This window comes from Athene cunicularia (assembly GCF_003259725.1).
Source record: "Athene cunicularia isolate RWA chromosome 1 unlocalized genomic scaffold, athCun1 chr1_part1, whole genome shotgun sequence".
Lineage (NCBI taxonomy): Eukaryota > Metazoa > Chordata > Aves > Strigiformes > Strigidae > Athene > Athene cunicularia.
In genome coordinates, this window is record NW_020799091.1 from 3,325,316 (window position 1) to 3,338,677 (window position 13,362).

A 13,362-nucleotide genomic window follows, 5' to 3' on the forward strand; every position below is an offset into this window, starting at 1 on the left:
TTTTTTTTTTTTTTTTTTTTTTTTTTTTTTTTTTGCTTTTAAAACCCTTTCATGAATCTGTGTTGCTTTCCAAAACAAAGTGCTTGAACACAAGGCTATAAAATAATATTATAGAAACACAGGATTCCAATTAACACAGGACTGGTCTCTTTTAATTTTAAAGTCACTGAAGAGAGGGGGTTTTATAATCCCTTCCTCATGAAAAGAAATGAAAGCTTCTAGGGACATAGAAAAGAATGCAAAATGTAATGTCTAATGAGACAGAGGAAGTTTTAAGAGCTAGGTATTTTTCATTAGGGGATGCATGTGGAGACCATAATGTGGTAGGGTGATATTAGCACAAATAAATGATAAGTAGAATTGCACCACATATATGGTTTGTACCATTACCCTAATACTGAAATTAAAATATTGTGATCAGGCTTCGTTTCCTGTCTGCCTTTTGTGTGCAAACTTACCTGTGTTCAAGCAAAGAAAGTGATGTCTACACACAACTAAGCTGATAATCCACACAGATAACTATGCTGACATTTTCACAGGTATTGCTAGTATTAGTTTGTGATTTATATGTATCATGGCATAATGAAAGTAACATAGAGGTAAATTTTCTTGTCTTTAAAATAAGGTGATTAAACCAAAATGACTGGAGGAGAATTTTGACTCTGGAACAACTCTTCTAAAGTCAGCCAAATTTTTTCGGGTCCACACAGGCATTATCGAGAGCAGAACTGGATTTACTAATTTAGTTTTCCATTAATGTATAATAAATGGTATCTGGGGAGTTTTAATGCATGGCTACGGAATGGGGACTAAAGTGGTTGAATGCATGACAGTCAGAAAAAAGGAAGAATGGAAAATGTATCAAGTGAGATGAAGGAGGAAGGTAAAGCCAAGCCAGTTCATTAATGATGCTGAAAATTGCTTAACGTGAGATCTGCGCCTCTTTGCATGATTTCGGCATGTTGGTGACATCTTGTTAATAATAGACATGACACCGAGAGCTCAAGGTAAGTGCCAGGTGCATGAGGAATACAGAACCAAAGAGAGAGGGAAATGAAATGGTTAGAAAGGTAGCAGAGCAGACAAGGGATAAGCAAGACTAAGTTAAACACCAGCCAGAAGTTATCTGACTGCAGTTTCCTTTTTATACTGGCAAGGGAAGTGGCAGTGCCAACAACAGAGCAAATAAAAGGGAAGAAAACTTTAAATCAGATGCATGTTTCTGAAAATGCTGTCACCATAGTAGAGAGAAGTCTTGGAGGCCACAGGCAGACCTTTTGAGAGAGGCAAAGTGGGATGTTTTTAAAAGCATGCAGCTGACATTTGACGGCTTGTCTCTGAGATCAAACACCACATAGGTGTACTTCACCTCTGATAATAAAAAATATATATAGCCATGTTATCAGCAAATGAAAGGACATTTTATCTTGTTTCACATGAAAATGTATGATGTCAGAACTTGAAATCCAAGAACAAAGGTGCTCATGCTACACTAAGTCACACATATTCAATTAAGCATGCGCCTTTTCTCCTCCCTGATCATCAATTATTCTTTTAAAAGTAGTCGTTTTTTCTTTCTCCCTACCAATAGTGCAGTGCTCTCCGTTCCAGCCCGGGCTGCATTCACACTTGCCATCCCGGCATGTCCCGTGCTCATTGCAGCGTGGGTGACACGCTCGCTGATCACAGGCTGTGCCCATCCATCCCTCCTCGCAGCGGCAGGTGCCTCCGACACAAATGCCATGTCCTCCGCAGTCTGCTGCACAAATCTCTGTGGGAGAGGAGAGAAGAGAGAGGAGGGGATATAGGTGGAGAGAAGGGAGAGGGGGGAAAATCCAGAGTGTTATTGTTAAGAAAAGCAGCCACACTTCACTACCTCGCCTTAACGGGGCAATGAAAGGAATTCCTGGAGCTCATAACGCTAATCCTTCCTGACAATAAGAATCCAATAAGTATATTACAAAAAAGAGATGGACATGGATTCCAGAGGTCTGCTGTGATTGATCCTCCTATTTGCTTTCTAATTTTCTTGCACTCCTCAAGCTTTTGTGATCACCAGATCCAAAGAGGAAGGCTCTTCCAATAAGCAGAACAAAAGCCATATTTAATTATAATCTGGTTAAGTGTGGAAACAATGTGCTGATAAACTACTGATGCTACAGTTAAGTGCTGGCAAAGCCTGTCTGTGGCTTGTTAAGCCACGGTTCTGGGGATGGGATTTATTAAAACTCTTATCTCTTTAAAACTAATATAAAATATTTCTGTTTCGACTGAGTCTGCACATCTGCTATGTCCTGTTCTCCCACCATCCCGTTAAAAATCCCCTCTCAGGCATCTGGAGGTACCAACACGCTCTTTTTGTGAGCTACATGCACTGGAGTTAAAAGGATGGTGCTTGTTCCCAAAGTCTTCATAAAGTTAATGGAAGCATGCAGTCACGGCTGGATATTTCAGTACTTACCTCCAAAAAAGAACAGCTAAAGGACATTGGCTTTTCAGGGGTGCTGGCCTTCCCACCCTCTGTGAGCCCTAGTGGGCATGAGGACTCAGATATGCCTAATATTTTTGCCCAGTTCTAGGTTTTGGGCTGAAACCTGGCATGCCCTTGGCATGAATTTGGGAGACTTCATGTTTTCATATACACTGTATTTGCCTGGAAGAACTGGGACTTGGTGGAGAGCAGGCACCCATGAGTCAGGTGTTAAAGTGCCTGTTACCACCATTACTATACAGGACTGGTTTCAATGAAAAAAAATAAAACTGAATACTGATGTGGTGTCATACTGTAGTTGAAATGAAATGAATCTATTTCTACTTCTTCAGGTTCATCACCTGACTGCTCCCTTTCCATCTCTCATAAACCATGACTGCAACTCTCAATCAAAAGAGAGGCAATTCAGACTGTATTCCAGACTGTCAGGTCTTTTCCCTTCTCTCTGACTTCTGCCTGGCGCTTCTAGATTGGATCGAACTTTTCCAAATGTTTCACACTCAAGCCTTGTGCTTGACTTAGCCGTTCTATAGATTTTTCAAGGTAGGGACACAGTTCCCTCTGGGGAGAGTGAAGAGATGAGAACAGAAGAAATGCTGAGCAGGGCTGGACTGGAAGCCCAGAAAGGGTTACCAGGGGACTCTGCAGAGCACCTTCTTTCTCTGTTCTCCCAGCTATGTACCTCAGAAGGAATACCTCAGCCACCAGCCCGTCTCCAGTGCCTCTGAACGTATTAAGTGCAGGATTCAGGCCTCGAGGCTTGTGGTGGCTGGGCGACTAGTATTATAAAAGACATTTACTCTGGGTCACTGGCTGCACATAAAATATTCAGAAGTACTCAGCCTGCATTAACATCACACCTGACTGAAATTCAGCCTCACTTAAGTTGCCTTTAGACTTCTGCTAATTAATACTGCCAGGAACAGGAAGCTTGGGCTGCTCAGGGACTTCTGACATGCTCCTGATACGGGGCTGGAACATCCACTTCAACTCCAGGAGGAAAGTTTTGTACCGTTTCAGGAGAGAGCTACAATGTCCTCAGCCCCTTATGCTGAAATGGACTCTTGTCTCCAAGGATCAGAGAGTTCTTTAGAGAGTGGTAACTATGACAGTAATAACAGCAATGCTTTACATGTCTAGAAAACACCTCATTTTCCAAATGTGACATGAACACGATATATGTAATTCCTGCTTACTATACAGCTCAGGGTGGTGGGACAGTTTCCAGTTGAATTCCTTTTGCTGCAGTGTCTCGGATGTCTCCAAATCCTCTCAAACATTTAGTCCTATATATCTAAATCTTTAAAGAAAGAACTTTGGAGTTCAAGTGTGCTTAAGATAGGAACTTGTCTGTCCTTTTTAGAGTCAAACTCGCAAAAGGATCCACTTGTTAAAGCGAGGATGTGCACATGCCACTTGCTGCCGAAATATAACAATCTAATGTAAGCTTTATTGGAAGTCAGTAGAAATTAAACTATCAAACACTTAAAACATGGTTGAGGAAGGACGTTTGAGTGGCTGTCAGAAGTTTTTACTTTGCATCTGGCATCGAGACACAGATTTTCACAGCTCCTAGATGCGAGGGAGGTAATATCATACTACAGTGCCCGTTATGAACATAAGGGATGGGCAATTATCGACTCGCTAAAGGGCTGGAGGCAGCCGTGTGTGTTTTCTACTCCTTTCCCCAACTGCCAGACAGCACTGCAATGGAGCGTGGGCTGGTCAGGATGGTATGTGAAGACACAGGACCTGCAAGTTAGCTACTGTAGCAATAAAGCTGCACTAAAAACCAAAAAAAAAAAAAAAAAAAAAAAAAAAAAAAAAAATTGTCTCTCCTTGGCTGACCTGATGAACAAAGTCTGGGGGAGGATAAAGGAAACAGTAGATAAAAAATAAAAGCTAGCTTTATGGTACTAAAATTTCAGCAAGCTGAGAAAAAAATGCCTTGAGAAAGTACAAAGTCTGAGACTGATGGTATTTAAGCCCAAACTAGAAAAGTTTTGTTGTAGCCTCTGGTGCTTCCCAGCAGTCTTTTACCATAAGGCTAATCTAGTGTTGGACTGAAACCACTCCTCTGGTGACTGCTTTACATTCTTTATTCATACGTGTTGAACTCTACACCTCTCAATACTAAATAGCATATAATTTTCCAAACATATAATTTTTCTTGCTCCCACTTTACCAAGCAATCCAGAGAATGCCAGCTCGGTTACTTCACATCTTCATTATGTCCCATTCCCTAGCTTTGACCTTCAGGGTCCCACCTCTAAAATCGGGATACCATTGATATCCTCAAGCCAGCGATGTGCACTGCAAATACCTCCTCTGCTGACACCTGTGAAGCTCTGAAATTCCAAAGAGACAAGTATCTCCAGTGATGGACAAGAAAAATGGCATCTTGGAGGACTCAGCCTCTTGTGACTCCAACGTCCATGTGAACATTTTAAGGACTTTACTATTATTTACTTAATATTTTATTTTTGGTTGAGAATGCTAATAAGTCTGACTGAGTACTAGTAGTTATTTTAAGATGTTATTTCTGTTTTCACAGATCACAGAATCGTAGAATAGTTTGGGTTGGAAAGGACCATTAAAGGTCATCTAGTTCAACCCCTCTGCCATGGGCAGGGACACCTTCAACTAGACCGGGGTGCTCAAAACCCCATTCAACCTGGCCTTGAATATTTCCAGGGATGAGGCATCTACCAGCTCTCTGGGCAACCTGTGCTAGTGTTTCACCACCCTCATTGTAAAAATGTTCTTCCTTATATCTAGTCTGAATCTACCCTCCTTTAGTTTAAAACCATTATCCCTTGTCCTATCACTGCAGGCCCTACTAAAATGTTTGTCCCCACCTTTCCTGTAGCCCCTTTAAGTACTTGGAAGGCCTCTAAAGGTCTCCCCGGAGCCTTCTCTTCTCCAGGCTGAACAACTCCAACTCTCTCAGCCTGTCCTCACAGGGGAGGTGCTCCACCTCTCTGGCCAGTTTTGTGACCTTCTCTGGATCTGCTCCAACAGGTCCATGTCTTTCTTGTGCTGAGAGCCCCAGAGCTGGACACAGCACTGCAGGAGGTTCTCACAAGAGTGGAGTAGAGGGGCAGAATCCCCTCCCTTGACCTGCTGGCCACAGTTCTCTTGATGCAGCCCAGGATACGGCTGGTTTTCTGGGCTGCAGTCGCACATTGCTGGCTCATGTCCAGCTTTTCATCCACCAGCACCCCAAGTGCTTCTCTGCAGGGCTGCTCTCAATCCCTTCAACCTTCAGTCTGTATTGATACCAGGGCTTGCCTCCACCCAGGTGCAGGACCTTGCAGATAAAGTAAACAAGGCATAAAGGAGTAAAGTGATGGGTCTAGAAGTATATGGGAACTCTGTGACAGGCAGAGGACCTCCTAGATGTCCTGATATCCAGCCTTGTGTCCTGTCGGTAAGAGGTAGTAGGTCAGATATATACAGGCTGGTGGTGGAGTTTAAAAAAAGCTATTTGGAGCGACAGTCAGAAGCCTTCTTGAAGTCATTTAAAGGTGTGAAACTAGGATAATGGAGTGACATTAAACAATGATGAAGAGAGGGAACAAAAAAAGCACATTCTGAAAGGCAGAGTCATTCCTATGAAAGGGGATGGAAAACCCACTGGGACATTTATATCTCAACTGAAATATTTCTCAGACAACATGCTGCCAAGGACTAGTTTTGCACATGCGGGCCAGGGACACGCACTGCATGATCTAAACCAACCAGATCTTAGGCTAACTCAGAATGGGAGCACTAGGAACATTTGGGGGTTCCACCTCCCAGCCAGCTGAGACCCCAGCCATACCATCATCCACACATGCAAGAGAGTGCAAGCTCCAGGTCGTGAATGTAATTCATATATAATGGATGTATAAGGTGGTTTGGATTCCCAGGTCCCAAGAGTCGTAACGAAGACCCTCAGCTGTGAAAAACACTAGTCAAGCAAACTACTTACGACAGTCTCCCTAAAATGTAGTTTAATTATTTCTGACAGGGAACCAGGAGCCAGGAACTCTCAAATCTAAATCTTCCATTTAGCTGCCAGTTTAAAGATAGATGGGAACCATACAATTTAAATAGCCTTACAACACACATCCTGCTGTATGCCCTGGCCCTTCTAACATGGCACTCTTAAATGCTCACAGGTTTCTAATGGGTGATTAAATAGTCAGAGAAGCTTTTACTTTTCTGGTGGCACTCAAAGAAATGATCGAAATGGATTTCAGATTAAGTTTCCACTTAAATACAGGTCTTTTTCGGGCAGCTCAAGACGACTAAGGCTGATTTACAGAAAAGGGCAGGTGAATCATTTCTTCGTCATTTAGTCCCAGGGACAGAATTTGCCACCTCTAGTCTTATTACAAGCTGCATTTTTTTTTTTTTGGGTACATTTGCCAATTCTGTTGTTAAAATTAGAGGACATGATTAGCTACCATCTGAGCTGTGTGAGCAAATGAAAAGGAAAGCTTTTAATTCTATTACAGTATTCACAGACTGGCCAGCTGCACTATATTGTTCCTGCCTATTTAAGCTTAGTTAGAACACTGTGCTTGTGCATAAAAGACCTGCCTGTTAAACATTTTCACACCAGCTGTTCCCAAAAGGTGACTAAATATTTCCTTTCATCTTTAATCTCTTCCACTGTTTGTATGGACAGCTTAGCCGTTCCTTATCCTTTCCTAGAGGTGTATTGTGTTTTACTTCGTTTTGCCATGCAGCTCTCAAAGCCACCTGTAGTTCCTTGAAGGAAGGGGAACTTCTGAGCAAATCTGGTGCCCAGTTCTAAGAGCAAATATGAGGCTTTTTGTCCTCAGAAGGTACAATCAGCCCATGCACCTCTGTAGAAAATACCTGGACTGCAGTAACACCCTGTATTTTGCTCCCTGACACTTGCACCTACCAGAGGGAACTGATGGATGTTAACTCATTCATGGATGCAGGGTTTCATCTAAGGACTCAAGTTAATTCCTACTCTTCCATCTGTGTTTTTGCCACGTTACTGCCTAGGATTGGTGTCTTCCATTGCCTGGATTTCACCTCACTTTATGTTGCTCTCTTACCTGAAGAACTAAGTTGAGCCTAGCTGCCCTCTCTGGGTCAAAGAGGAAAGGCCAGTAACTCCAGAGGACGATTCACCTGAAACTTCTTTCATGGAGAATTTATGGAGCACACTGTGATCAGGGCACTATTGAGTTTTGGATGGTTCACCCAGGGGTTTCAGGTGCATCATAAACGTTATTGTTAGAAAATGATAATGCCCTTCCAACAGGATTCTGGTTATTTTTTCATGCAAATCATAAAAAAAAGAAATTATTCATCTTCAGTTTCAGGACCTGCTCTATTCCATCACTGCTCATCCCCACCCAGAACCAGCCCATAAGGCTCAACTGTCTGCTGGCTAGCTTCTACATAAATGGCTTCTTTTTCTCATTATCCTCTCATAACTGGGCCCTCTAGTCTATAAAAGTTGCCTCAGAATTCCTCAAGTCTCTCTTAAAAATCATAATCCACCTTGAAACCTCCCCAAAATCTTCAAAATGGCTGCTGTGGTGCCTTAACTTCTCCATACTGCACTGACGAAAATTCTACTGTAATTTTATTCTACCTCCATCAGCATCTCCGTGTGTTGTTGTTCACTTAAGTTTAAGAATCTCAGCCATCTGAGGCCAAGATTATCCTTTTGTTCTGCATCTGCACTGTGCCAGGTGTAATGAGGTCACAGTGCATTAACAGCACTTCAGAAGTAAGAATACTAAAGCAATTACTCAGACAAATAAAAGCCTTGTACCTGATTCTTTCTTTCTTTTCTTTTTTTTTTTTTTTTTTTTTTTTTTTGTCCCCTTAAGAATAAAAAGTCTGCTATGTTGCCTTTGATATTTCAGAAAAGAAGTGGGAAAAGAAACCTATCAAACACTAGCCACCAGTGTAATGCTTTGTTCATGGTCCTTTTTAATTGATATAACAGACACGGTAGCTTCCAACGCAGGAAGTGGCATAATCCAGAATTTCATATTATTTTCACATTACATTAAAGAATTGGGTTGGGAAAGACATAATGATGTCAATTTGTGCTTCATTTATGGCAAATCCATTTTTACATGTTTACCCCTATCCCCCCCAAATCCTAAAATTGGCTTGACAACAGTTTAAAGCTTTCCAGCTTAGAGAAGATCAATGCAGATGAAAATTTTTCTTTAGCATTCATGTGATGCAGAATCAGAGATTTAGCTGCTTCTGACCTGCCTGCTAAATCCTTTAATAAATATGGATTTATTTAGTGCTAAAATATAAGATCAGGTGAAATTGCTTAGAGTTTCCTGAAAACTAGGGCAGTTCAACTGACCTTCAACATATTAATAGAAAGTTTAATAATTAAAAATCTGTCTTAACTGGGATTTTCCCATTTCAAGTTGGCTCATCTGAGGCAAGTTCCAGCCTCAGATTTTTCTAGAAAGGAAGCACAGAAGAGAGGCACCGCACAGAGCTAAGAGGCTGAGTTTGGTGAGGAGCTAAGCCTTGTTTTCACAACCTGCATTTGCTTTAGAAGGCAAATTATGGGGAATATCTGGGAAAAGCATCTAATATGAAGATATGGATGGAAAAGCCAGGAGGTTCATGACTGGCATGATTTAGAGAGCCGTGAAGTGCTCAACACATTCTTCATAATGAAATGTGTTTTGCAGTGTTATAAAACTCTCATTTACGTGATTTGATAATTCTGTAGTGACTTATGAACTCCTCTGCTGGAACTGAAGACGACATAAAGTTCATTAGCTTTTAAAACGATCCTTTTTACAAATGTTATAAGGAAAGGTTCAAACTATGGAGCAAGACAAAACCTGGAAGCAGAGATCTGAATTTTCTGTCCTTGCCAGTAGCACGAAACCCTCTGAAAACCATTCTGCTTCAGCAGTGACTGAGGAAGGGTTGTGAACCTTATGTCAGTGTCACTAGCTGAAGGTCGTGTGTTTTTTCCTTTAGAGATCATGTCCTAAAAGCAATGCCTGCATAATTTAACGCCTTTATACAAATACTCTGCTTACCTATTTTTTAAAAACATACATCTATTATGTAAATATTACTAATGTAGAAATAATAATTACTTATGTCAATAAATATAAAACCTGTTTGCTTTTATGAGTGTAATTAAACTTCTGGTAATGAGACAACTGTCCACTCCACTGAAAGATCTCAATGCATTTTACACGGCTCAGCAAACTGAAAATATCTGAAAGGTAACAATTATTTCTTTTCTTTCCATGGATGAGGAAAGCAAGATTAAAGGATGCTCTCCAGAGACTGATAATTAATCCACCAGCTCCACTATCATCCCTCATCAGGAAGAACACTGACCTTCAGCAACGGTTTTGAAATGTGACTCAAGACACCTGAGTTTTCTCCTACTGAACCTGAAGCCCTGAGGAGCATCCTGGAGTGCCTGCACCAGGGAATGCGTATCTTGTGTTACAGCGTGACCCTAAGCAGGATACCTGAGTTGGCCTAAATGCTGATTCTTGCTAGGCTCTGCAGAAGAAGGATTGAGAAGGGACAACTCTGCACTTGCAGAAAAGATTGGGTATGCACAAAGGAGGTATAAAACATGTACATGACAGAGGAGGAGAGTAAGCAGTTGAGCTGACTTAGCTCTCTATCTCTAGAAGGGTTGGTGGAAATCCCTAATAAAAGAAAGCACCCATCTCTGGCCCTCAGCTAGACACAAAAGATTAACCTCACTTCAGCTCTTTCCCCCATTTTCCTCCCGGTATTTAATACTTTGCTTGCATAAGCAGCTTTGTGTTTAACTGAAAAAGCTTCTGCAAATCCTCTTCCAGGTTTCCTCTCTCTGGAGACTCAGATCAGGAATCTACGTGGCTCTGAGCTGCCTAACTTGAAGAGTCCACAGAGAAGCTGCTCACATGGTGCTGAGCAGATCCAGGAGGTATGTCCCATAACTGCCCTGGAACCCACCTTCCACCTCTAAAATGAGTAATGAAGGAGTCTGGTATCATAATATACTTCAACTGATGTACGTCCATCCTCCAAGACTGAACCTCTTACTCTGTAAATATACAGCACCTAGCACAATGGGACTTTTGGGAGTTCTTGCAAGAAACAGTACCAGTAAGAACAGAAGCCATCATTAGCAGTCCCTGTGCTAATTGATCACAGCTCTTACCCAATCTGTGCAGCTGCACAATGTACAGCGGTACAGTTGGGACGTCTGTTAAAAAAAAAAAATCTCACTTCTAAGTGCAATTTCAGCTTGCTTCATATTTGAATAAAGGTTTTCCAGCTCCTCTCTAAAAAGCTGTAACTCTGTGAGATGAAATTCCATTAAACTGGTCTGCTGCCTTTTACCAGTCTCTAGTTTTTACAATATTTATACCCTATTTTCATCTTCGCCTTAAATGCTAGGGACTGACCATCACATTGTGTCTAAAGCATCTCCTCTATAGCTGTGATTTACTTTTGTACTCGTGTCAATCTTCCCTTTATTTATTATTCTGAACTTTATTTTAAACTGTCTCTTGCTGTTGAATAGCAGGACATGAAATGCCAGGTATTGATGGACTTCAGTCTTGGAGCTGAGATTTGTTGAATACAAATAAATATCCCAAAGTGCAGGATTATGTTTTTCTCTTTGATGCTTAATTGGATCTCTATTCTTTCTGGGATGCAAGTTAAAACTTCCTAGAGAAGAAATAATTCCCAATGTATTAAATGAAGTTCTTAAGGAGGATTCTTCTTTGGACTAATATTAATTTCCTCTCTGTGTCCATAAGGAGATAATTTGAGTGTAGAAAAGCTTTTTGCTCATGCTTACCATCATTTAAAAAAAACTAATTTATTTTCTAATTCCGTACAGTTTAGTTTTGTCTAAAATAAATTCAACAGAGCATTTACAAATGTGTGTGCTGAAGCAATCACAAGCTAGATTTGCTTGGGATTCCCTTATTCAGAGCTTGGCACTACTATATGGACAGTCCCAACACGGTTTCCTTTTTCTTTAGACAACATTGCATCAAGGAACTTTTATTGTTATTATTTATTTTCAAAAAGAGACACAGAACGCGTATGAAACGTGCTGAGCTGACATATCCAGAAGTGAGATGTCTGTCTAGTCACACCAATGGGTTGCAGCAGCAGCTGCTCCAAAAGTTTTGTGTCTGCTGTTCTGTCCATATGCCTCAACACCCGTCTGGAAGGATCGCCTTTACAGAAAAGAAGCAAAACTCTCACCAAAGCCCTTTCAACCTTTCATCTGTCAAGATCATTAGAAAGGTGCTCATTAGTGCAAATTGTGATCATAGCTTTTAGAGTATGAACACCTTGCAGCTTGGAAGGTGGCAGAGAAGCTATACTAAATCCAGGGCATCCACTTCAGGCAACTTATTTGATAGTGGATTTCCGTCCTTCAATAGAAACCAATCCACTATACGACAATCACTGGTCTTATGTTATTTTTGCTTGGTCATTTTTTTATGTTATTCTGTTTTCCTGACTCCTAGATTATTTTCCCTATTATTTAATCTCAGCCATTCTAAATTGGAATGAAACATGATTTGATGAAGCTGAAAACATGCAATAAACCTTTGCAGAAACTCTGATCATGGTGAGCTCCAGCTTAACTGAATGGAAGTGGAGAAGCCATGGCATTGAAACCCACACCCACCCTTGCTAAGCCAAATGGATGAGGTATGAGAGGAGACTCTTGATCCAGCCTAATCACGGTAGATCACAGGCAGAGCCTGACTATGCACAAGTAGCCACCCTGCTGATATTCCAGCAGTATTCTTGTTAAAAGAGGGAACAGTCAGAAGCAGAGGTCTAGACTTACAAAACTAAGGGGATGTCTACTTGGTCTTCTCTGAATTGGTTACCGACTGGTTGGCCAAACTCATTGAACGTCATGTATCTCCAGTTCAAAAGCTGTGTAACTGCCATAGAGCAATTCTAAACCTGCAGAAATAGATACTGATTCTTACGGTTTTATGAGTATGACCTATTCCATGCAGTGACTATGATATTTCAAATACTCATCTGGCTTGACCAGCTGGTTTTATCTCCAAGAGAACTTGTGGAACCAGTTCACATCACTCTTGCAGGACAGTAGTTTGTTCCTCAGTGACAGCTGAATTACACTTACGATGTCAAAGAAGTGACTTAAAATTGTTTAAAAAAGCAGCAATGTCATGACACATGTTCTATTTCAGAGACAGGATTAAATTATGACCAGCCCCCATGTGGGTATTATGTAAGTCCAGAAACTGTAAGGGTTCTAAGGCTCCTCCTTTCAAAATCAAAGTCAGAGAATAAGCCAAAATTTGGCCACCTGACACTTGAAAAGTTTTCAGTGATACAAGCAAACATGCTAATTGCTTAGTCATCCTCAAAACACGCTCTTTTAACAGTAGCCGGTTTTAACCATGGAATTCAACAGCTTGTTGTGGTGCTGTGAAACATCCATTCTTCAAATCAGCCGAGTTAACACGAACCCCACAGAGTCCCATACATCACTGCTGTTTTTAGCCACAAAACTCCGCAACACAAAGCATAATTGATCCAAAAACAAAAAGAACTTTTGAGCTCATGGTGTGACTGCTGAGGTCACATTTGGAGATAGGGAAGAATGCTGAACTAAAATTGGTATGCTGGGAATTAGCCCTGACTGTTGTAGAAAACAAATAGGGAATGGAACAGTCTACCCATTGCCCTTTGAGGGGGTCCATAAATTTGCATTGATGCTGACACAGTTGATGTGAGAGAATTTTTACACATCACAGTATGCCTAAGGTCAGTGAAGACCAGGGGTTGCTTGTAACACCACTGGACACACGCTATTCTCAGCCTGA

At 41.2% G+C, this 13,362-nt stretch overlaps 1 protein-coding gene across 9 annotated transcripts in view; it reads right to left on the reverse strand.

Moving 5' to 3' along the window:
* The window catches only part of TENM4 (teneurin transmembrane protein 4), a 601,633-nt gene that overhangs the window by 126,237 nt on the left and 462,034 nt on the right, over window positions 1–13,362 (reverse strand). For all 9 annotated transcript variants that reach the window (XM_026843650.1, XM_026843624.1, XM_026843595.1 and 6 more), the window contains one exon: window positions 1,586–1,771. In XM_026843650.1, the coding sequence (XP_026699451.1) occupies window positions 1,586–1,771 (186 nt within the window). The remainder of the gene's footprint in view (window positions 1–1,585; window positions 1,772–13,362) is intronic.